Below are 24,599 nucleotides of genomic sequence, written 5' to 3'. Positions count from 1 at the left end.
CGACATCTTTCACAATCCCGAGCCAGTAGTACCGGCTCTGAATGCGGTGCACTGTCTTTTTCTGTCCCAGGTGGCTCCCGATGTCAGTGAAGTGGCTTTCCAGGAAGACCTGCCGCCTCCGTTCGGGATCCACGATCACCTCCCGCTTCTCCTCCTTCTTGGGTCCCACGTAGTAGAGGCAGCCACCTGCCGATGGGAGAGGTTTATGCGAAACAAGGTCCTCTCACACCCATTCCACCTACTCAGTCCCAGGGAAAGGGTCACTTTCTACAGCAGGAAAACCAGGTGAGACCCAACAAAGTGGGGCTGTTGTTTGGGTCCTTCTGCTGCACCACTGGAGAGACTGTTACACTGGGATCACCCCCAGACAAACCCAGGGACCTCTTTTCTGCACCCAGGACTGAGCAAACTCTGCTGCCATGGTCTTCCCAGGTCAGCTATGGCTTATCCTGTGCTGCAACGCCCATTCCGCACCCCAAAAGTGATGCCAAGGTACAGAAGATAGCACAGGGTGCCCAGACGGCTGCCCCATCCCTGGCAGTGCTCAAGGCCAGGCTGGACACAGGGGCTTGGAGCAAGCTGCTCCAGTGGAAGGGGTCCCTGCCCGTGGAAAGGGAATGGAAGTGGCTGAGCTCTGACGTCCCTTCAACCCAAACCAGGCTGCGGTTCCAAGTTCTCCCCACGCTCTAGGGGCCTCCCCTTTGCCCTCACCCCCCTTTGAGGCCACCCCCGCCTCGGGGCTGTCCCGCGGTGCCCCCACCGTCAACGACGAACTTCTGCGCGTAGCGCTTGAGGTTCTTCCTCTTGATGGAGCAGAAGCTGGGCGGGAAGCAGCCCTCGGCCAGCAGCCGGTAGATGTCCTCGAACTTGCTGCCGTGGCCGCAGGCCTCGGCCGACACCACCTCCTCCTCCTCGGCCACCGCCAGCGCCGCCTCCATCGACACCGTGGGCCGGGCCGGGCCGGGCCCCGCCGCGCTCGCACGGGCTCCCGCGAGTGGGCGTGGTGCGGCCGTGGCTCCTAAGGGACCGTCTGCAAATGGCAACCCCGCAAACCCACCCCTGAACCCCGAGCGGGCTCAGCGCCTCCTTCCCTCCCCGGTCAGAAGAGGCAGCCGCCGATCCCGCCCGCTGCGGTGTCAGCGCCGCTCGGGCGGCTCTGCCGCCGGGTCAGCAGTGACGGGGTGACGCGGTGTGGAAGTGCGGCCCCGTCCCCCCCCAACCCAAGGAAGGGGTGGGGGTGACGCGGCACCGAAATGACACAAAAACCAGCATAAAAAGGGAGAAAACGGGCAAGTTTTATCTCCCTTCGTTTATTTGTCGAGTCGGAATTTGCCGACGCGCCCTCCGCCCGGCCGGAAGCGGCTCTTCCCGCGGCACGGCGGAGCCGTTTGAGGCCTGGACCCGCACTTGGTGCCGCCGCCGCCATCCGCCGGTGGGAAACATGTCCGCGGGCCGCCCGTTCCTGGCCTGCGCCTGCTTCTTCTCCGACAACATCTTCGTGGGGCGCTACGGGCTGCACGTCCGGTACCGGGACGAGCGGCAGCTCCGCCGCGACTACGGGCGGGTAACGGCGGGGGTGTGCGGGGTGGGGTGGGGGGAGCGGCGGCCTCGGCCGGGCTGACGGGCCGCGTGTGTTGCAGGCGCTGCGGGAGCGGGGCTGCCGGAGCGAGGAGGACTTCGTGGGCGCCCTGAGGGAGGTGAGCTCGGTGCGGCCTTAACCCCCCCCCCTCACCCCCGGAGCGGGCCGTGGGCCCCGGAGCCTTGTCCGCATGGAAGCGGGATGGGCAGGCGCCGGAGGGAGCGCATTCCCCGCTGCGGTCAGGGCAGGGTTTGCGCTGGCAGCGCTCAACACGTTACTGAAGAGTCCTCCCGGGCCGCTCCCAGCTCTCAGTGTGGGCCCCGGTTTGTTTTAACTCGCCCGGTCTTTCGTTAATCGCTGTTAATGGGCGTCGTGAGATGGGATCACCCCGGCTGGGTTCACGCGAGGTCTGCGGAAGGAGGTTATGGGAAGAACTCTTCCCCCAGGGCGCTCTTTAAGGAGGAATCTGTTTCTTTGGAGGCCACGGAGCCGGCTCTAATTGCAGCGACGCTGAGGGGACGGGCGTTTAGGGGTTCTTGGCGGGATGATGACGGCACCAAGTCATAGCTGCAATTAAAGTGTCATTTTCTTAACAGGGTGTTATGAGCAGTAAAGAATTCGTCATTAGAATGGCGCAGAATGCTTGCAAACAGAATCAGTGCAGCGCAATAAGCACAGTTTATAACACAGCTGAACTTTGGATTCCTGGATCATAAAGGAGGCTTTCTAACTTCACTTTCTGATCACCCAGACCCTCTGCAGGTCAGGTCGGATACGAATACATGGCCTCGTGTCTCTCTATAACCATCATAATGTAGACTCAAATGTCATATAAATCAGTGCAAGTCAGTCAGTCCTCAGAGGAAGCAGACAACAATGGGGGTATCCCTGACCATGGAAGGGTCACAGCCCTCACTGCCCAGCAGCAAACCCAGCCCAACTTCCCCACTTAGGGCTTGTAGCTGCTGATTTACAGGCACTGCTGTGGGTGCTGTTAGACCTCCCTGTTCTGTGATGAGATCAGCAGCATCTGGGGCCCTCAAGGCCAGTAAGGAAAGGAGCAATCCTGGTGGCCAGGAACCTTAAGGCTGGTAGGAAGGGGAAGAAGAAATCTGATTTGTTCACAGGACCTTCAGGGGCTGATAATGAGGGAAAAGGGAATGAATACATGAACCCCCTGGTGACAGAGAATGGTTGCTTCTCTTATAAAATGGTGTTATTCTAACCACATTACCAGGGATCGGGAGCACACCCTCCTTCCTTCTTTCCCCCCCCCAAGGAACGTTATAAACTAATCTCACAGAGGGTTATTAAATAGGAAGAACTGTCTGAATCAGCTGCTGCTACAGCTGTTTCCTCTGCAGTGACAGATCAGCGTGTCCACACAACACTTTGCAGTAATCCCTCCATGACAAGTCCTGTCTTCCTTCCAGCAAATGCCTTTACTTTGGACAACACTTGTATTGTCAGAACATCAGCCAGGTTCTTAAGCTGGCATTCCGGGAGGTATCTGAATGCCTGAAAGGCCTGAAAGCTCACAGCTCCATGTGACACATCCAGAGACAGACTTCAGTTGGTTTTTTCAAGCCATCTGTAATGAGAACTTGTCTCAAATCCCTCTGGGGCATTTGGCTTTTCAGCTGTTTATTGGCCTTGTCTTGACTGCAGCAAAGCAAAGGCAAACCCTGTCTCCCAGAGGTGCCTGGAATTAAAAAAACTGGTTTAAAGCAATGAGTACATTCCTGGTACTGTTTTAGTCACCCCTTTTGACTTTCTAACAGCATCCTCTGCTGCTCACTTGTAGATTGAGGCAGAAGTGACCAGAAGAAGAGGGTTAATTCATCAGTCAGTGAAACGCAAAGCCATCATCTCACAGTGCTACGAGAGAAAACACCCAGAAGTGTACACTCTGCAGGTAGGCAGTGTGTTTGGAATCTGGTTTGCACCCAAAGGAGTTTATTCTTGCTGCAGGCAGCCCTCTTCTCCTCAGCACTACACTCAGTGCTAAAGCGGGGCTGAATTAAAGCTGAACTCTAGCATATTAAGACTAAATTTAAAGCTTTCACAGGACAGCGTGTTCTCCAGGCAAGATTCCACCTGGGCTATAGCCAGATAAGGGTCATTCTGCATTGAAGCTGCACCAGAATACCAGCTGTACCTAGAATACCATTAGTAATTTAAAGTATCATTGCAGCCAACAGGGTCAGTGGGGGTCTAATGAACAGCCACAGAAATAAGCCCTTATGGGCTGAACACACACGTTACCTGTTACTGTCAGCTGAAGGGGGGGCAGCAGGCTGCTTGCACATATGCACCCCACCACAAAGGCAGGGTAGTCTGTCTTTCCTTTGCATATCCTCACGTTTGCCAGACCCAAGGCTTCCCAGATGGGTAATTACCACAGATCAACAGCAATGCACAGACAAGTCCACGCAGATTTCCTGCCCCGTGATCCTTTAGTGACAAGTTCTGACATTGTCTGTTCTGCTGTTGTCTCTCATGATCTGTGTGGGGGAGTGCTTAACACAGAGCATAGTCACTGGTGTGCTGAGGCCATGACAAGATGCTAAATCTACTAGGAACAACTTTGCATTTACCTATTAGGAGTCCATAATGTGAGCCGGGCTCTTTTCTGTCACACCAAGAATACATCTGGTCAGTTACACTTCAAACCCAGGAACCAGAGCAAGCAGCAACTTACCTAAAGCGTCAAGAAAAACACCAGTAACATCCTGCCATAGGAGTAACCCAGGTGTGACTGTCATCAGTCTTGCTCCCTAGACTCTACCTATTTATGTGCCTGGAAGTCTGTTTCCCTGATGGGCTCTAAACTGCTCTACAGACTAATTGAGTTTCTGTGTATTTTCATCCTTCTCTTGATGCCAGGATTCATTCCTGTCCCCTGACTTCCTGGAAATCGTGAGATACTGCACGTCACCGGATGCTCATCTCCATGGCCTCCTGCGCTACCTCGAGTCCTTCTCAGGTAAAGAAAACAACACAAAGCCACAAAGGGACTCTTCATTAGGGACTGTAGTGACAGGACAAGGGGTAACGGGTTAAAACTGAAATGGGAAGTTTAGATTGGATATAAGGAAGAAATTCTTTCCTGTTAGGGTGGTGAGGCACTGGAATGGGCTGCCCAGGGAGGCTGTGAATGCTCCATCCCTGGCAGTGTTCAAGGCCAGATTGGACAGAGCCTTGGGTGACATGGTTTAGTGTGAGGTGTCCCTGCCCATGGCAGGGGGGTTGGAACTGGATGATCTTAAGGTCCTTTCCAACCCTAACCATTCTGTGATTCTATGATCCCCCTGTGTGACACTGCAGCTGCAGTGCTCACAGCTGGTTTCAAGTCCTGTCTGTAATAGCTCAGATGTGATGCACAGCCGCGACAAACAGGATGTTGTTTTGTGCTTGATGAGCACCTCTGGAGAGGCAGCTTTGTGCATGGTTCTGCTCTGGGTAAGATGCTGTTCTCTGCTTTTCCAGTCCCAGTTTGCTGATGTCTCGTCAGAGGCTGCAGCCTGCAGCAGGGCTGGGGTTCTGCTTGTACCACAGCCTCACAGGGGAGCCTGCTGAAGGAACAGTTAGCGCCAGGAGCTTGGTTTTCCCTCCCCAGGTGCTTTACCATTTCAGACAATCCCTGTTGGTTAGTCTGAGCTGAAACTGTTTCTATCTAGATTTCATGCTTTTAGAAAGGGATCTGGGTTTTAAACTTCCCTGGAGGCATCTGTGAAGCTCCCTCTGTGCCAGGAAAGCTAACAAAATGTGGATGGGAAGTTGGAAAGTTGCAAAGTTGCTTCCTTTTCTCCAGGCAAAACGAAAGACACAAATGTTGTGTATGTGCAGGGCTGCTGGATTTGTCCAAGGCACGATTTCACAGCCTTTCCATGCTGTCCTTACCTCAGCTTCTGTATCCTCAATACCGAGTTCCCCTTACACAGACCTTTAGGGCTCTACCCTGAAAGGCAGATCAGAAAGCTTGGTTTTCCCAGAAGGCTGGCACTGGATGAGAAAATCCCACATCCCCCAAGTGACCTTGAGCAGCCTCCTCCTTCCACGAGGCTGCATTTGGGTGCCTGTGATGAGCCACTGGTTCACTGCCCTCCCTCTAGACTCTCTCAAAGCATTTCCTTGGCACACAGAGAAAGCATTTGGATCATCCTGGCTGGATGGGGAAGCCTGGAAACGAGGGCCCAACATGAAAAACCAGAAGCACATCCCAGAGTTGATCCCAGGGAATGGTTCCAGCCCTTTGAGCAGGCTGAGCACAAAGCAAAGCACATGGGTCCTGCGTTCTCCCTGTCAGGCAGCACGACAGCCAAGAACACTCTCGCCTGTTATTTTCCCCAGCAACCTGTGTCTCCTTTCTCTTGGCAGAGAAGAGGATCTATCGTCTCCCAGTGTTCACAGAGGAGTTCTGCCAAGCCTTTGTGGATGAGCTGGAGAACTTTGAGCAGTCGGATATGCCTAAAGGCAGGCCCAACACTATGAATAACTATGGGGTAGGACTCACTGTCTCTTGTGCTTTAGGGGGAGTGCTCACAAGCAGACTCCGTTCACCTCCTCACTTCATGCTCCTTTCCCTTCCAAATGCCTGTAATTTGAGCACAGTGCAGTTTGAATACAGCCCCCTTGAAGTGAAGGGGTTGAGGGAATGTGTCACACAGAGAAAAGGACAGGGGCGTGCAGGGAAAGGGGATGGGAGTTGGTATCTCAGAGCAAAGAGCACCTTGTATTAAAGCAATACCCATTTAAATCAAGGAGTCTGTTTTTAAAGAACTCTCAGCTTTTGATCTTACTCTTGTCTTTTCCCCATCACTTTCCACCTTGATCCTCCTCCTTTTGCCTGTAGCTGGAGCCTTTGCTCTGAAGTTCTTTATCTGAGCAAGCAGCAGGGTTAGGAGAGAACAAGACAGCTCTGCTGAAGCAGCAGATGTAGCTGATCAGCTCTTCCCATCTCCTCTCTTTGGGACAGGTTTTGCTAAATGAACTTGGGATGGATGAAACCTTCATCACACCCCTGCGTGAGAAATACCTGCGGCCCATAACAGCGCTGCTCTATCCCGACCTGGGGGGTGCCTGCCTGGACAGCCACAAGGCCTTTGTTGTCAAGTACTCACTGCACGAAGATCTGGATCTGAGCTCTCACTATGACAATGCAGAAGTCACCTTAAACGTTTCACTGGGCAAAGACTTCACAGAAGGCAACTTGTACTTTGGGGATCTCAGCCAGGTACTCGGTATATTCCTATCTGCACCCTGGTTCTATTTCCCTCTATCTCCTCATCCCCCCAGTTTCAAGGCATTGAGTGTGTGCTATAAAACAGTTCTTAATTTCTGACAGTCAGACCTGCTCTGTTCCTTCCCCCTATTTAAAAACGTTGGTTGTACAGGAGCCCTTGTTCTCCTACAAGCACATTACCAGTATTGCATGGTTTAGTGGGAGGTGCCCCTGGCCGTGGCAGGGGGGTTGGAACTGGATGATTTTAAGGTCCTTTCCAACGCTAACTATTCTATGATTCTATGAACAAACCAGCCCATCCTTTCACAGCTGAAACAGTGAGCAGGGAGGTGCTGAGAAAGCAAGCAGGAATCTATTTCAGATGAGACTTAAATCTGTAGCCCCTATTTCCAGAGGACTCCTGGCAATAAGAGGGGTGAAAGCTCCCATACACTGGTGAAACAGGTTTTTGGTTGAAACTCTCTCTTTAAATTCCCTCTGGGGAAACAACTGTATTAAACTGCTGCCAAGCCCCCACTGAAGCGGCTGCATTCCAGAGGTGCAGCGAGTCTTCTCCGTGTTGCTCACTGGGTGCTGAGGGTGAAGGGGTCACAAGTACAAGTTCCAAGTGTTTGAGCATTGTTTTGCTAGGGATTTTCTGGCATGATGCTGTATCCACCTCCATTTCCTGTTCCAGGATCCTACCCCCGTGCCAAAGTACATAGAGATCGAACACGTGGGAGCCCAGGGGCTGTTACACCGAGGAGGGCAGATCCATGGGGCGCTTCCCATTGCCTCCGGGGAACGCTGGAACCTCATTGTTTGGATGAGATCGTCTGCCATCTGCAACCAGCTCTGCCCCATGTGCAACAAGAAACCTGAGCTGGTGGAAGCAGAGGGGTTTGGAGATGGCTTCACAGAGACCCTTAAAGATGATGTGCCCGGAACTGTGGATCTCTGTTCCTTGGGGTAGCAATGATAGAGCCTGAATTCTTCAGACCAAGTTTCCTTTCTGACCTCTCAGACTCTTTGATGGATGCACAAGTCACGTAAGGAGCGCTTTACCACCTTGGGAAGCGGTGCAAACCTGGTCCTGCTGGGTTAGGGAAGCCTCACCTGCTTGGAGAGCTGGAAGAGCTGGTGCTTGGCTCACACTCAGGCTGAAGGACTGCTTGAGAGACACACAAAGACTTGACACGGATTCACTGCAGAGGCTCTGTAAGTATTGTCAGGTGTACAAGGAGAGCACCCAAAGGTGTTTGGCCTCTGTGAAGACCTCAGTGCCAACAGCAGCATCGCGGGTCCTGCTGTAAGTGGGAAAGAGCAGCGCAATAAAGCCCTGTCCTTAGCATCCAGGGAAGAGCTTTTAGTTGCTAAGTGACAGCAAAGGAACTGCTCAGAAGTGAGATACAGGCGATGCACAGTGGGCTGCTGGGAACAGCGTAGAATCATCCTCACCAGGGGTTTACCTGAGCCAGACAAATCAATCCCTCAGGAGCAATGCAGGGAGCGCTCACCCCACAGGGTGACCAAGAGGATGCCAGGGCCTCCACAAGCTCTTTTGGACTGAAACTGCCCTTTCAAAGGTAGGGTGAACCTTACAAAGGAAGCACAAACGGGCTTTGGAGACAGCTTGGGGAGCCCCCTGCGACTCAGCAGCGCTTGCTGGAGGAAGGCAGGAGCATACACTTAAATCTCTTGCTTCAGTTACGTGAGCAAGTGGAGGTGTAAAATAACCAGGGTGCAGCCTGAGGCTTCTTTTTGGGATCAAGCCTCTCTAACAGCTCTATATTAGGAGGGTCAAGTGCTTTCCTTGTCTTACTGTTGAAATCACAGCCTCTACAGACCAAATTAAAGGATATTAAAGATATCTTTTGTTTTAGAGGCTGCGTTTGGCTCTATGGGACATTAATGGAATACATTTGCTGTACACGCACCCTGCTGCACGTAGAAGGAGCTTTTTCATTTATTCACCTGCAATAATTACAGCGCCTGGGCCAAAAGGTGCCGATTTGAACCTTCCCGCTGTGTTTTTTAGGGGATGCCATTAGCACAGAGCACCGATGAGCTTTTCATCAGCAAACCCCATTCCATTTGCATCTGGGGAAGGGAGCCAGCTGTGTTCGTGCATGGACCCAAAGGGCTGGGCTCAAGACACCCAGACATGAAGTCTTTGTTTCCCTCAGCAGAAAACGGCATCGGTTCCCAACCCGCCCCAATTTGGCCCAAAACCGAAGCTGAAAGCTGAGACCAGCCCGGACCCGGCGGGTCCCGGAACCAAAGAGCGCGGCCCGGCTTCCGGTCGGACCCGCTCACGGCGACCGGAAGTGTGTGTGTGGGGAGGCAGCGCGGAGCCGGCGGCGGGTGCTCCGCTCGGTGCCGGCGGGGCCCGGCCCGGCCCGGCCGTGGTGAGTCCGCGCTCCCTCCTTCCCTCCCCCTTACCGATCGCCCTCCTCTTACCTACGGCGGGGCCGGAGCGTCCAACGGGGCCGGGGGCACCGGGGAGGGGGGGAATGAGCGGGAGAGCGGCCCGCTCGCTGTGGTGGCTCCCGATGGGGGGGGCTGTTAAAGAGCTGCACTCTTAAAGGGGTCGCGCCTTGAGCCGGGTTCTTAAAGGGTCAGCACACCTGGGGCTGAGCTCTTAAAGGGCCAGAACACCTGGGGCTGAGCTCTTAAAGGGCCAGAACACCTGGGGCTGAGCTCTTAAAGGGCCAGAACTCCTGGGGCTGAGCTCTTAAAGGGTCAGCACAGCTGGGGCTGAGCTCTTAAAGGGCCAGAACACCTGGGACTGAGCTCTTAAAGGGCCAGAACACCTGGGGCTGAGCTCTTAAAGGGCCAGCACGCAGCAGGCTCCTTGTTCTGGAGCCAGAGAGAAGGGGCTGCTTCTCCCATTGCAGCAGCCAGGCTCCCAGCTCCCAGCCAAGGGCTGGGCCCGGGTGAAGCTTTGGGGGCAGGAGGAGCAGCTTGCTATGGCCATGAACCTGGTGGAAGGGCAGAGGCAGGACCCCAGTTTCAGGCCATGACCAGCCCGTGTTGCTGCTCTGATGGATTTGGGGCTCATCCCCTTCCCACGGCATCACCCCGGGATGCTCCATCTGCACCCAGCTCCACATCCATCGTATCAAAGCGGGTCCTGTCGCCATGGCCATGGATGGAGCAGACCCAACACCCAAACACGATCCCACCTGTGAGGTGCTGGTGCGAGGGATGGCTCCTGGCTGCGTGTCGGTGAACAGCTCATCCTCAGACACTTCCTTGCTTATCCTTGGTTGTTTTGGGCTTCTGCTTTGTGGTTGAGGTTTCCACTTAGAAATCAGTCAAAGGTGTGAGTCACCTGGGAGCAAATTGTTCCTTGGGAATGCCGAGGTGGTAAACATGCAATTAATGAAGCGTGGTAGCATCCATCACAGCATCTCTGGCCTGTGGCTGCTGGCACCCGGGGGGCTGATGGATGGGGGTCGCAGCTCCATGTGTAATGTGCTTTCCAAAAGCAGATTGGGCTGTTAAAAATTCATCCCTGCCCTTGCCTTGTGCCTTAAATAATGGGAGATTGAGTCAGTGTTCGGTGTGGGGAGGATGCTTTGCTCTCCTGCCTGGCACCGCAGCATCCATCGCACCTTGAGCTGCCCGTCTGTGGGTGCTGAGTCCTCCCCACAGCTCCCAGCCCCATGGGGCAGCCCGTGGCTGCTGGGGGTCATCCATATGGCACAGCACTGCAAACACTGGGCTTAGCTCCCTGAGTGGGACTCAGCCCGATTCCTTCTTATTCAACCCATCTAGGGACAAACACGAGAAGAACGTGGAAAACCTGGTGGGGGCTTTTCCCAGTAGGAAACCTGCATGGGGATGGTTGTCCCAAGGCAGGCGAGGGCTGCCTGGGGGTGTCAGTGCTGTCCCTGTGCAGCCCCAGCTCTCCTTTGAGGGCTCTGCTTTGTGGGTTGGTGAAACTCAGTTTGGCCACGGCTGTGTGATGGGTAACCCCGAGCTATCGCTGCCCAGCAAGAGCAGAGAGGGAGTGGAGCAGGAGCAGGGCTTGAGGGCTGGTTGGTTCAGGGTTGGGTTATAAGGTGTATGGGGCTGTCGGTGTGTTGCTGCTGGGCGAGGGTGGTCTCCCTGTGGCACTGAATCCCTGTTCCCCCAGGGGCTGGTGCGCCATGGCTCACAGCCAGTCTCGGAAGCGGTCACGGAGCAGGAGCAAAAGCAGTTCACGGAGCAGACAGGAGAGGAAGGAGAAGAAAAGGAGGAAGAGCAGCAAGGACTCGCAGCAGGGCAGCAGCTCCCCTCCGAGGAAGCGGACATCTGGGTGTCACAGGCACAAGTCGAGCTCAGCAGCAGCTAAGGAAGGTGGGGGAGAGGCCCGTGACCCCCTGCTTTCACCCCATTTTCTGGGTGCAGCAAGGGCCTAGGTGGGAAAAGAGGGTTTTGGTTTTAGCCACATTGGTGTCTGCCCCCTTGCTGTGCAATCTGTGCCCGTTTTAGTCTGGTTCTGACAAGTGCAGAGCCCTGCAGCCCGTCCTGTGCTGCTCTGGTGGTGTGGCTCCACACTCTGTGATGTGATCAGGGTCTTGGCTGCGGCCTTTGCTGTTCAGGCATGACAGGAACCAAGCTGGGACAGGGGATAAGCAGCATCCCTGCTGCTGCAGGGCCAGGGCACTCAACCTCTTCTTACATACTGCAGAAAAGAAGAAGGAAGGAAAGGACAAAAAGAAGAGGAAGGCAAGTACCTCTTCTTCTGAGCCAGCATCTTCATCCACCAGCTCCTCCTCGTCTTCCTCTTCCTCCAGCTCCTCTTCTGGTGACTCCAGTGACAGTGACTCCAAAACAAAGAAGAGTCGACACAGCAAAAAAAAGCGAGCCAAAGACAAGGACAAGAGGAGGAAGAAGAAGAAGAGAATAAAGAAGAAGTCAAAAAAGAAGTCAAAGGAAAAGGCTAAGGAGGAGAAAGCCAAGGGAGAAGTGGTGCCCGGCCCCTCACTGGAGCAGTGGCAGAAGGAGTCTCTGGTGGACGCTGGACCAGGTAATGATGGTGTTTCCCTCCTGCTGAAGCCAGTGCACCCAGGCATCCTGCTGGGGAAGGATGCTCACAAAATGCTCTTCCTGGGATGCGTGTGGGGTGTCTGAGGAAAGCAGGGCTGTGCACAGGGAGGAGCCCCAGGCTCTCCTCCCTCCTATGAACCGTGGCCACCTTCAGGCCACCTCAAGCAAACATAAGGGGCCACATTCAAAGACTGCTTTGTGTTTAGATGTCATTTATAGATGTGAGCGGGAGGCAAAGGTGCCAGATGGAAGGACACAGTCAGCACTAACACACTGGCTTTGGGACTGGCTTTGGGATGTGAAGTGGCCCTTCCTGTGCATGGTTCATCACTGAACCCCGAGGACCACCAGGAAACTGGTGCACGTGTGACTGTTCAGGCGTGGTGCTGTGCCCCTCAGCAGGAGCTGGCCCCTGTCATGGCTCTAACTGATGTATTCCAGTTTTGACAGATGAACAAAAGTCCCGAATCCAGGCTATGAAGCCAATGACAAAGGAAGAATGGGATGCGAGGCAGAGCGTCATAAGGAGAGTGGTGGATCCTGAAACAGGGAGAACCAGGTATGATCCCTGGGGAAGACGGGTTCTCCATACACATCCATGTCATGTGGGTTGAGTCCTGGAGGATGCCCATCCATGGCACTGCAGTACCATGCATGGACCCAGGTCCCTTTGAGCAGCAAAGGCTGATCCCTCACAGACCCCCTCCCGTCAGACCTGCTGTAACCTCCCCAAAAGTGATGTGTTTGACACCAAATTGCACTGCGGCTCCATGCGAGGAGCACCAGGCTGTGTCCCAGCCAGGAGCTGTGGGATGGCGGCACAGAGCACCCTGCTCCTGGAGGCAGGAGGTTTGTTCCTTGTGCTGTGACAAGTTCAGCTTGTCCCTGTTAAATGGGACTGTGCAACGGGGGCAGAACAGGAAGCAGGGGGTGACTGACTCCTCCTCACCCCACTGCCTCCTGCACCTGGCCCCAGTTAGCACCGAGGTGCAGGTGAGGAGGGTGTGTGTGCCCCTTGGGGTTGCAGACAACACTGAACCCAAGTTCATTTGGCTGCCAAATAGAAATGACCCAGTTTTTAATAAACTGCATCTTCCCAGCAAGCAGCAAAAACCGCGCTGAGGAGAATTGGGAATGACAAGTCCAGTCTTTAAATAGAAGGCAGCCTGCGGGGCTCAGGGAGGTGTGGAACAAAGGTCAGTTCCCTGCAAGGCATGTAATGAAGACAATTAAGTTTCTGCTCATGGCTGGAGGTGTGAGCTGCTTGGGATTTGCTCAGCGAGATGCTCTCTGGTCTGGCCTGGCTGCCTTTCAGGCTCAGCCTGGCTCCTCTTTCTGAATGGCTCAGCACGTCCCTGGAGCAGCCAGGACCAGACCTGAACCTGTGTGACAAAAGAAGAGGTTTTGTAGGGGTTGGGGTTGCTGCTGGTGCCAGTGAAGCCTGGGGCAGGGATGGGTGCCCTGTGCAGGGGGAGGCTGATTTCTGTGGGACCACATCTGTCCTTGCTGCAGTGTGGTGACATCAGTCCCTCAAGAGCCATGGAAGAGCCTGACATGCTGTTTAAGCAACGGAAGTCACATAATAGAACTTCAGGGATGGGGTCATCGCTGGCCTTACCTGGAGGTGCAGCAGCTCAGCACTGGGTCCTGGGCATGTACCTCTATGAAGGAGCTGGTGGCAAAACACTGCCTGCGGGGGGATCAGCACCATCTGGGAAACAGCGTGGCTGGCGGTGGTCCTCACGGTCCGTGGCCTGTGCTTGTCTTCCAGGCTTATTAAGGGAGATGGAGAAGTACTGGAAGAAATCGTCAGCAAGGAGAGACACAAGGAGATTAACAAGGTAATGGGAACGTGCTGCCAATGAGCAGAGGGTCGGTGCAGCCGGGGGCCTTCTGCCCCTGGAGGTGGTGCTTTTCCTCCCTGGCTCTGCCAGGACAAACTTGAGCCCTGGCAGCGGGTGGGTGCTCTTGGTCCTTCCTCCTGGGGCAGGCGATGCGGTGAGCACCCGTGTCTCCCCCTTTGCAGCAAGCCACCCGAGGGGACGGGCTGAGCTTCCAGGCGAGGACGGGGATGCTGCAGTGAGCACACAAGCACCAGCAGTGCTGGGAGCCCGTCCTGTGCTGGAGCCGGCCCCAGTGTGAGCCTATGCCTCTGGACCACACAGACAGCACCACATCAAGATGCTTCCCCAGGGGCATTTCCAGCTGCTCTGTAAGTTACTGACTGGGAAGGAGAGCGACTTTAATGGTGCATCTCCCAGTACACAGCTTCTCCCCTCCCTTTCCTGACTGAGGCCAGCGTGGCTGTGATGTCCTTGAGCTCTGCTTGCCCTTTTGAGGCTGGAGCTCTGCAGCAGCCAGGGGATGGGCTCACTGGTGCTGAGCACCTCAAGGAGCTGCTGCCCCTCAGCTCTGGGCTTTAGCAGGTGGGAGCCAATGCTGTGGCCAGTACAAGGTGTGCTCCAGGGCCACAAAATCTGCAGCTAGCTGCTGCTTTTTACCTTCAAGGGCTGCTCATGGCTCCTCCCTTGCTGCATCCGCATGGCCTGTGCTTACCTGGTGCTGCAGGCTTGCAGGCACTCAGCCAATCCTGCTTAGAGAGGAGCAGCTGTGCTGCTGCATGGCTCTGCTCACGCACCTTCAAGTGCCACCCTTTGCTGTGTCCCCAAGGCTTTACTCAGCCTTTGCAGCTTCATCTGGGGTGCTTTGCAGGGGGGTGGTTTTGCCTTGCTGTCCCTGCATGCAACTTGTGTCCCTTCCCCACAGCACAAGGCCTGGGCAGCACTGGGGCTTTGGGCTTCTTTAGGCCCATGAGCACTGTGAAGCAAACAGCCAGCCTTTCCCCCACTGTGAACTCCAAAAACCTACCCATTGTAAAACACCCAGAAAGAACAAAAGGATTAAAGGACAAATGGGTCCTGCAGGACTGATCCGCACGGTTTCCATGTTCTGTTCATGGCTGTAACCCCATTAAACTGGCGCCTGCTCACTTGGGTTTTGCGACTTGTCTGTTTCTAGAGTCTTTCCCACCCCCCCATTAAAAAGGCAGACAGAGGAGAGCCTTCCCATTTCTTTAATCTGTGTAACTCACAATGCTACTGTACACAAAGCACACCCAGGCATTGGAACGATGCACGAACAGCAGGGAGGAGAAGGAAGTCGTACAGAAGGGTTTGTCACACACAAGCGAGTCATGGGCACGGTGCTGTACACCCAGGGGCGTACCCAGCGCCCTCGGGCACGGCCTCCGGCGTTCCCCGCTCGCCTCTGTTACCCCTAAAGCAAGTTTTTATAAAGAAAAATAGAACTAACATCCTCGGAATATAAAATCGACGGTCGAGGGGGTATCAACAGGCAGAGAGGGTGCTGAGGAGGACAGGGAAGGGGACCGTAAGGCTTCTAGAACTAATAGGAAATGCAGCAAACAGTGGCGATACCTGAAGAAGGGGCTGCTGCAGCAAGCACGGCGGTCGTCACCCTTTGGCTAGGTTCCTGCTCTCGGCTCGCGTATCGGACACTGTAAACGTTTTTGGTATCAGGATTGTGCCTCATCGTGACGGAGGGATGTGGGAGCCCAGCAGCCTGCCCCGGAGGGAACGCACGGGCTCCTTTTACTCTTAAAGGACTTTAAAGGGACAGCGTCAGGTAGAAAGTGTGGCCCGAGAGCGCAGTAATACAAAAAGCTGCTTTTCGTTATAAAACCTCTGAGCTGCGCAGCAAAGTTTGATTCCCATGGAAACAATGGAGAACAAGGGAAGGCTGAGGCAGCCTGTGCAGCGCGGGCTGCCTTGTGCTCGTGTGGGAGAACACGACGTGGGCTGCAGCAGGAGCAGCGCGACCGTCGCCGGTCGCACCCAGGGCTGCGCAGACAACGGTGAAGGGAGGAAGGAGTACGAGAAACTTGGGGTTCTTTTCATTGCAAACAAGTGGTTTGTAACAAAAGGGAAGATTAGGTCTTTAAACCTGACAGTGCCCCTTTATGGAATATACAGTCATCTTCTCCCTCACTGCATCCAGATGGATCCTCTTCCATACAGGTGGAAAGGCATCGGGTCACATGCATTGCTCTCCAAAACAGCTCGGAACAAACAGGTTATAAACACAGAGTTAAACTATTGCTATTGTTCTTTGAGTGAGTAGCATGTTGATCTTTGCTTCAGATAGATGAGTGCCAGATGGGGGCGGCTGAGGATAGATTGATGTAGAGACTGTGATGGACTGAATCGGTGGAGGAAAACTTACTGGTGTGTTTCCTGGTAACTACACCCACCTCCTCTGGTATTATTGCAGCAATAAAGGTCCTGCTCTACAATTGCTTCTCCGTGTTGGATCCATACAATGGCAACAGATGGGGGGCCAGGGAAAGGACCCGGGCAAGTTTCAAGAAGCTCAACAAAGGATGAGGACGGAGGTGCTATGATTGTCAGTCTAACTGGTTAGTAGCCATTTAAAACATGGAGTGATGGAGAGGTGAGTATAATATTGCACTTCTGCATTCATTGACGTTACATTAAACTTGGTCCATAAAATAATTGCTTTGTACATAATGCCTGAAACAAAAAAGCTACATTTTTAAATATTAATAAACCCTGAAGGTTCCAGTCCCTCCAGACATTTGTGGTTTTTTTTCCTCTACATAAATAAATAACTTTCAATTTTATATATCCACTTTTTATGTTGAACATTTACATTCGCCTCTGTTTTACACTATCTACACATCAGAAAATGTGAACATCTTGTAATGTACAGACCATGCCTCGGTTGTGGGCTTGGAGGGCAGCTGAATTTTGCAAAGGCCATATCCAAATTTGCAGGGATTATTGTGTGATGTGGTTTGGTGACTTCACAGGATGGATTTGTGGCTTGGCTTCCTACTCAGATGGCATCTGTTGGATAGAACGGCTAGCAAAAAGCTGGGACAACTCAGGTTGGTTTTCAACCCAGTCAAGCTCTGGATGTACATTCGGAGAGAGCTGAACCGAGTCGGCAGGAAGGGAAGTCAGTTTTCGGTAACAAAAGTCATCAGGTACATTCTGCACTTGAATCATTATCAAAGAGAAGTGCTTAAACAGTTTGCAGTCAAGGCTGCAGGACGTGGGAGCTGCAGTGGGCAGCGGGTGGGCAGCGGGTTCCAGTGCTCCAGCAGCAGCTCAGCACTGTCCCCCCTCCGCCTCCGCTTCGACCCCGCAGCACCACGAACACGAGATCTGCCTCGGGTGTCTGATGGGGTAAGATTTGCCTACCGTGGCGCAGAGCCAGTGAGCAGAGCAGCATTCACAGTGCTGTGTATCTCAGTGCGGCCGTCCTGCACTTCGGATCGAAACAGGTAATAAAATGAAGCAGCCAGTCTACAAAATTCTCTGTTACAAATAAGATCCTCAGAAGTAGAAAGTGATATAAAGACAGGGAAGGGTGGAGGGGAAAGCGGGGTTGGTTACACGCAGGCGGGGAGCTCGGTAGGACTATAAAATCTCCATGGGAAGAGGCCAACTGGAGCCTGGAAATGGGCACCACGGGGTGAGTGCCCCTCTGCCCCGAGAGGTGTGTGCGAGGAGGGAACTGGACCCATCCCTGGGGCCAGGCTGACCAGGAGGGACAGGACTAAAGGGCTTCTGGTGAGCCCTCGCTCTAGGCACTGTTCTCCTCCACTGCTGCTGTTCTGTGCTGCTCGCCCTGCACACCCACGGCTCCCCTCTGTCATGCACCCAGCCCTGGCTCGCTCCAGCAGCACACAAACCATCAGCTCAGGCACGTCCACTGAGAAACACACCAGGGAATTATAAGATATGGCCTTTTCTTAAGGTTGCCTGATGTTGGCACGCTTCCTTACAGTCTCCTTACTGCTGGGAAAACTTCTGCACAGATTGGTTTTATCCTTTGTAAATATATACATATATATATGTGTGTGTGTGTGCATATGTATATGCACATTATGTATATAATATATACACACACACCCTGGCTTAGCAATAGTTCATTGTCATGCACTACAAACAGTTGGGTGTAGCTACATGAGATGGTAACAGGTTTCCATTCTAAAAATCATCAGTGCAAAAAACAATGAGGTTTTACAGTTCAGTAACTACAGGTAAAAGAAGCAGATCTGGTTTCCCATGAAAGCTGCTACTGGACTCGGAGAGAACCTGGGAAGAAGAAATCGTCTCAGAGGTGGGTGTTGAGAGAGTCAGACCCTGCATTTGGCTGAGCAGAACTGCAACGCAATGTAGCTGCTGAGTGCCTTCAGCTGCTTCCCAATACATGGTGGTTAGTGTCAGAAAGGATATATAGCGAGAATATCTGGAGACTAACAGCAAAGTAAGTGTCTGAGGTTTGTAACAGCTCAAACAAGATAGCTTGGATTCCTCTTTTAATAGGTCAATGCATTGAATTCCATCGGCTTCTAAAAGGTCTCTTTAAAAAATAACAGTACTAGCAGTAACGACCCCACTTTTTTGGGTGTGAATCTGCCGACGTTCTGCCCCTACCAACAGCATCCACACATTTTATGCTTTGCCACTGCACGTTCTCCTTGAGAAAGTGGCTGCACTTGAAGCTCTTTGCACAGGTAAAGCTCTCGGTTGCTCTGCCTGGCACAGCCCATGATAAATCCCTTGCCTGGGGACGTCTGTGCCAGGAAACAGCGTTACCGAACCCCAAGCCCACCCCGTGCTGGTACCAGCAGAGCAGTCTGACTCCTGGGACAACCAAGAAGTTCCCCAGCCTCATCCCCTGTTCCTGTGGCTCTGAGGACAGCACTCGGTCACGCATATCGGAGCGATGGCTAACAAGGCGAGGAGGCACGTATTTACAGTCACTAAACCTGGATAAGAGAAGGAGGCAGGAGAGAGTGCGATCTTGACCTGGAGACTTCCCCCCCCAATTTCCAGCTGTTCCTTGGGCTCATGCTGCACAAACCTGACGCTCCCGCTGTAAGGCCTGCACATTCTGCACGGGAACCATCCCATCTCTTCCCAGAATACCATGATGTTATTAGAGTAGCACCATATTTACCCTTCCAGCCCGTAACACCGGCCTCATCCCTCTTTTCCTTTTGTTTTCTCCTCCGGTGGCTGCAGCCGACAGTCGCTGGCTCCGGCCTGGCTACTTCTGCCCCAGGAGGCCAGACTCCAGGCGGGATGCTGCGCTCCGGCCCCAGCACCCCGTGGCGATGCTCATGCTTCTTTGGCTGCGTTCCCTGTCCCTCTCCCTGTCGCCGTCGGACTGGCTCTGGGTGCGCTCGGGGCGGTGGCCGGCGCTGGTGGCCGAAGGCTGGGAGGAGATGGTCCGCAGGAGGTGGTTCCTCTTGCGCAGGAACTCGGCCTGGCTGGGCAGCCCGAAGCTGCCCTTCCGCAGCGCCATGCGCGTGGTGTTCTTGGCAGGGCGCGCGCGGTGGTTGTACTCCAGCTGGGCCAAGTGGGCCGCGTACCCCTCCGTGATGAACTGCGGGATAAGAGGGATGAGGGCAGGGTTAGGCACATCTCCAGTGACAACCAAACACCTTTGCCGTGGCGGGTCCTCCAGGCATGGAACCGCTCAGACAGATCTCTGGGGCCCTGCTACGTGGGACGGTTCCATCCTCCTGGCAAACACGACCTCAGTCACCGACGATGACCAAATTCCCATCGCCCTCCCATGGGAGACCCTTGGCAACTCAGACAAGCTGGCTCCTACCTGACACTGGCTCTGCAGCTTCTTGGTGGGTCGGCCAACGATGTAGATGTGGGTGGGCGGGAGGCTGATGGAGCTGTACACAGAGATGTCCTTAGTGGATCCGTATGCTGCATGGATCCTCATGTGGAGCTGCAGGGAGAGAAAGCAACACATGGTCAGCACATGCAGGAGCCCCACGCTGCTCAACAGGCAGGGCTTTGGTTTTTAATAGCATTTGTGGGAATCTCAGGTCAGTAACTTATGTAAGTTCCCAGCTGGAGAAGGCACCGCTGTGCAAAGCACTAATTAACAGAGCTGGGGATGTTCACAGGCCAGAACAAGAGGAGTAACAGCAATACCAAAGCACATCTCTGCTTCCTGATCCACAGCCTTCCCTTGATGTCTGTGGGGGGCAGAGACACCACACACTTCACTGCTGACTTGTCGAGGGGAGAGGAACAATCTGCAACCCCCTGCAGTACTCATTAGTGGGGAGTGTTCCCCTCCACCAGCCATGCTGCTGCACGGACACTGCTCTTTAAGAAGGGACAGGCAGGAAAATAGGCTGCTTTCCAGGGATTTGCCTGCCTCCACTCTGAGCAGAGAGCAGCTCCTAAGGCTTCCTTAGTGGGCTTAGGAGCTGGAGGGGAAAGTGGACACTGGTGCCACCGTGGACCAGCTGGCTTTGCCCCCAAAGCCACAGGCAGGCCAAGGAGAGGAAAAGGAAATCTCTGACCCTGGTCACAAACTTGTTCTTCTGGAGGGTAAGGGAGAGCAGGCAGCACGTAAGGGCCAGCTTCTCCTACCACTGTGTCTCAGGCTGAAACAAGGGCCCAAGAGAGTTAACGAGGGGCCTTCCCTGCTATTCCAGGCCAGGCACAAGTGCTCAGGACACTGGCACTTCCTTCCCTTGCCAGGCAGAAAAACCCCTTTGTTATATCTGGAGCTTTTCTGAGGCTCTGGGCTGAGTGTGGTTAAGAACTCCCAGGGATCAAACGCTTGGGAAGATGCTCTGTGGAGCCTCCCATCATGGCTGCGTGATGCAAGGCCATGTCTGCAGCAGCTCCATGTGCTCTCAGAGCTGCTGGGTACACCATGGGAAGCCAGAAAGCCACCATACAGGTGGGAAAAGTGCACATATGGGCAAGGGAGGCACTGCAGCCTCTGTTTTATCAGACATTTGGCGTTGGAAGGACCGGTGGAGCATGAAATGGAGCAGTGCTGAGCAGAGATGACACAATTTGACAGCGTAGACGCTTCTGTAGAGCCATAAAAGGCTGAAAATAAAATGAACAGATTAATCTTCTACTGCAGGTCACATCGCTGCCAAGAGACTGGTGCTGACAGGGGCAATTGGACGAGGAGCAATCTAAACCCTGTGCTGTGATCACGTTTCAGCAGAGCCCATCTGTGGCTTACGTCGGTGATGAGGGATTTCAGGAAGTTGGCCTTGTGCCGCAGCGGGTCGTGGACGAGCCCGTCGCAGAAGGAGACGATGCCATGGGGGAAGTTGTGCTGTGCTAACCACGCTACCACCCTCTGCTTCTGCATGTCGGGGCGGCCCGTGACATAGATAATGAGGTAGCCGAGGTCTTGCCAGTGCCTAGAAGGAAAGGCACAAGTCAATGGCTTGCAAACCTAGAGCAAAGCCAGTGTAAACCACACAGACTGTCCCACAGCCCTGCTGCTGACCTTACAACGTCGACGGCTCCGGCGCGGACTTTGGGGTCGCTGCCCATGATGGATACACTGGCTGCAAAGGAGCCGTCGATGCTGAACACCACAAACTCTGTCCCCTTGGGCAGGACTGTGATGTAGCTGTCTGCATACGTGTGGTCACCCCTGAGAGGGATAGAGGCACTTATAGGCATCAAGATATCCTGCAGTGCACTGCGAGCCCAAAGCAGCAACCAAATCTGGCCCAAGGGATGTAGCAGTGATGGCACCACCAGTGATGGGCACTGCATGAGGCCTCTGTGTTAAAGTGGGGATGGAAATAGTACTCTGGAGCCATGGTGTCAGTGACTCAAAAACACCTGCAGAAAACCACTGCTGGCTTCACCACTGCAAAGATGCTCCCTTCCTCCCCGTTCCAGAGCTCGACACCAGCAACTGGAGCTGAGCTGGAACCCCTGGGCTGTGAATTATCACCAGTACAAAGCTCTGTCCTTCAAGGGCAACTTTATGGTCTTTAAAATACACCCAGCTGGGCAGTTCTGCAGAAGACCATGAGCCCATAGATGTGTGGTGCAGAAGGCCTGCTCCTGCAACGGGAGCTCAATCACCATGCTGTTGATGATGCAGGACTTGGAATAAAAACAGGGATCTTCCTCTTACAGCTGTAAAATTGAAATGGCTTCATCCCTATTGCTGGCAAACCAGGCTCTGAACCCACCCAACAAGCAGAGCTGCTCTATAAGGAGGGATCATATTCTACAGGCATCAAATTCCTGGTTTGTTCCTCTTGCAAACTAAGCCCCAGCACCCCAAGGTACCTGACCACCATCTTGACAGGGTACACGCCGATGCCCAGGCGCCGGTTCTCAGGGATGACGTAGGAAATCCTGCCACTGCTGTTGCTGATCTCGGTGTCAAAGTAAACCCACTCTCCTGACGGTGGCTGGGTCATGATGTGAATATCCACCTGGGAAGGCAGCAAGGCTGGCTCAGCAACAGCATCAAAGGCACAGATGAGTAGAGCAGGACAAGCATGGGGACCTTCACCCATGCCCCTTTGGTCAGCAGCAGGGCTGGGTCCTGCTTCCACCCTCTGCACTTCACAGATCTGAGCTGAGAAGCACCAAACCATCAGTTCTGGTGCCTTGGTGGTGAAGACCCCCATGATGGAACACCGTTCCTGGTAGGAGGCACCACGCAAGTCTCAGCGGGGGAATGTGGCCAAGATGCAAAGGTAACAAACCCCATCAGGACCAAGGGAGCACCAACCAGCACCACTTCTGTCCCCGTCCCCCACATGGTGCACAATCCCATACCAGACACAGTACCTTTTCTCCTGTGAGTGTGACCATATCTAATGGACCATACATAAACCTTCCAGTTAAGGTCTGGGGCCCATCTTCATTGGCAATGGTGTCATTTATCCTGTGGTTGGCTGTGACGTTCTGCACAAGTCAAGAGGGAAAGAGGAACACAAACCAACAAAGAAAAAGGTCTGCAGTGATGGACAGCCTCACAGGGAAATGCCAAATACAACCAGACAAATTAGAGTGCCTTTCTCCCTCTAACACACTCACAGCTCTCAGTTTTAGAGAGGAATCTGACCTGTGGCAGAGGGGATGCTCCTTGCCTTCCACTGATGGGGTGGATTTGAGAGTACGTGGCTGAAGAGTCAATTTCAATGGCAGCTGCAATTCTCATACTATTAGCTCTTACACTTTGGGTTTAAGAGGCAACACAAATATCTGCCAGAGAAAATTGCTGACATTTCAGCTCGAGCAGAGAATTGTCCTTTTGCAGGAATCAGAGACTTTTACTGGGAGAAAACGGCATTTACTGAGTAAAGAACCTGCATCGTTGGTCTTGCAGAAAGACATTCCATCTCTTTCTCTGTTCCCAGACAATGCTTTCTATGTTTTACACAGACTCAAGGCCAAGAGGAGACCTTGCTGGTAAAGACCTTTCAGGTCACTCCTTTCAGGTCACTCCTTCACAACTGCAGGTAGAACACAATCACTAATGTATACCAGCAGTACAACATGATCCTCTGTCCCTGCTGTGGACAGACACAGCCGTGCCCACGCTCACCACCCTCAGTGCTTTCTTGCAGCTCAGATCAAACCCCCTCTATGTCACAGCTCTGCCTCCTGCCACGGAGGCAACCCCAAAACCACCCTTACCCGGAGCTTCACGTGCGTCCTCTTGCGAAGCCACTTCTCACGGGGCTTGGAGGGGGTGAAGACGGACACCTCCTTCCCGTCCAGCTCCAGCACGCTCGAGTTCTCGTGCCTCATCACCTGCAGGAGGATGGGTTCCATGGAGACATCAGCCACTGGCACAGTGACCCCCTCCTCCTGCCCACACTGTCCTGCATCTCCCAAGCCAGCACTGGTACGAGCAGTGCCTGGGTTTGCCTGCTGGCTGTTTGCCTTGTCAGCCTGCAGGGTTTACAGGCTGCTCCCTTAATTGCAAGGACAAGGGGTTTCTTCTGAACTAGCAAAGCCTGTGGCCAGCACTGCCGTAAGCCCAGCTGGGATGCAGGTTATTTAGTTTGTCAGGAGGTACAAAACTGACTCAAACACAGCAGGATGAGTTCTGCACTTAAGTATCTGCCCTTCCTCCAGGCTTTCTTTAGTCCCTTCCCCTTGGTCTGCAAGGGACTGGTCTCCTTTGAACACGAGTCTTCTGCCATTCTTGTAACAGACCAAGCACCAACTGCTCTGCCTGGCCTCATGCTGACAGATGCTGTTCCTGCAGTTCATTTCTTATTTCTATTTAAACACGTTTTGGACTGCTCTTGCCCAGAGATGACTTTCAAAGGCAATTAGAAACAAGTCCTTAATAGGGGAAGAAGCACTGTGGTGCTCTGGAAGGACAGCAAGAAGACAGGAGATGAGAAAGACCCTGGTCTCAAGGCAGAGATAAGTTAGCAGAGTCAGGCAGTGGAGAATGGGAGTGGGCCAGATTACTCAAGACAGCCACCAGCAAGCTTTGGATGGATGGAGGGGTACCTCAAGCCCCAAGATACGAAGCTACAGGCCCAGGTTTGGGCTGAATCCTGAGTAATTGGCTGTTTCTTGAGTGGAGCACTCTCTGTATTGAGACTGTTGTGACTCTTCCCACTCGTGCATAATTCAGGCTGAGTTTGATGCGGGTTTGGGGTTTCACATCAAGGTCTGTGCAAGCACACAGATGTCTTGCTGGGCTAGATACTAGTGGGAAGAAAGGGTCTCCCTGGATTATCACCACTGCTCAGCTGCCACCAGCACTGACGTCTCTTGTTTATGGTTCTCACACTATTTGGAAGGCAGCACTGAAAGCAAGTTTGCCAACAGAATCATAAATAATTGAGAGCTGCAGTCGAGGAGGCTGGAAAGGAGCAGGGACGGCTCAACAGCTGAGCTAACACAAAGCAAAGCCAAGCGCCAAAGT

General features: G+C 53.6%; 3 protein-coding genes across 13 annotated transcripts in view; 2 read left to right on the top strand and 1 right to left on the bottom strand.

Moving 5' to 3' along the window:
* Positions 1-1,362: 1,362 nt before the first annotated feature.
* On the top strand, positions 1,363-7,776 carry OGFOD2 (2-oxoglutarate and iron dependent oxygenase domain containing 2). The gene is made up of 7 exons (XM_057422625.1): positions 1,363-1,564; positions 1,641-1,697; positions 3,384-3,494; positions 4,466-4,565; positions 5,960-6,084; positions 6,558-6,815; positions 7,501-7,776. The coding sequence occupies exons 1-7, from the start codon at positions 1,442-1,444 to the stop codon at positions 7,774-7,776; spliced, it is 1,050 nt and encodes a 349-aa protein (XP_057278608.1). The 5' UTR covers positions 1,363-1,441.
* Positions 7,777-9,120: 1,344 nt separating this feature from the next.
* On the top strand, positions 9,121-14,829 carry ARL6IP4 (ADP ribosylation factor like GTPase 6 interacting protein 4). Of its 2 annotated transcripts, none has more exons than XM_057422624.1 (6): positions 9,121-9,211; positions 10,945-11,147; positions 11,482-11,820; positions 12,282-12,399; positions 13,612-13,681; positions 13,867-14,829. In XM_057422624.1, the coding sequence occupies exons 2-6, from the start codon at positions 10,958-10,960 to the stop codon at positions 13,921-13,923; spliced, it is 774 nt and encodes a 257-aa protein (XP_057278607.1). In that variant the 5' UTR covers positions 9,121-9,211; positions 10,945-10,957; the 3' UTR covers positions 13,924-14,829. The 2 variants fall into 2 exon arrangements, with proteins under 2 accessions (XP_057278607.1, XP_057278606.1); XM_057422623.1 differs by having other exon boundaries at positions 9,143-9,211; positions 12,291-12,399.
* A 1,625-nt stretch (positions 14,830-16,454) lies between these two features.
* PITPNM2 (phosphatidylinositol transfer protein membrane associated 2) overlaps positions 16,455-24,599 on the bottom strand; it is a 131,892-nt gene continuing 123,747 nt past the window's right edge. For all 10 annotated transcript variants that reach the window (XM_057422610.1, XM_057422614.1, XM_057422615.1 and 7 more), the window contains 7 exons: positions 23,348-23,464; positions 22,496-22,612; positions 21,986-22,134; positions 21,183-21,332; positions 20,910-21,093; positions 19,512-19,640; positions 16,455-19,280 (listed from right to left, as the gene is read on the bottom strand). In XM_057422610.1, the coding sequence (XP_057278593.1) occupies positions 18,942-19,280; positions 19,512-19,640; positions 20,910-21,093; positions 21,183-21,332; positions 21,986-22,134; positions 22,496-22,612; positions 23,348-23,464 (1,185 nt within the window). In that variant the 3' untranslated portion in view covers positions 16,455-18,941. The remainder of the gene's footprint in view (positions 19,281-19,511; positions 19,641-20,909; positions 21,094-21,182; positions 21,333-21,985; positions 22,135-22,495; positions 22,613-23,347; positions 23,465-24,599) is intronic.

This window comes from Pezoporus wallicus, unplaced genomic scaffold (genome assembly GCF_028554395.1).
Source record: "Pezoporus wallicus isolate ANWC-B61680 ecotype Strahan unplaced genomic scaffold, APGP_CSIRO_Pwel_v1 contig_9942, whole genome shotgun sequence".
Taxonomy (NCBI): Eukaryota; Metazoa; Chordata; class Aves; order Psittaciformes; family Psittacidae; genus Pezoporus; species Pezoporus wallicus.
The sequence above is the reverse complement of the archived record's forward strand: the minus strand, read 5'-3'. Positions and strand labels throughout refer to the sequence as shown.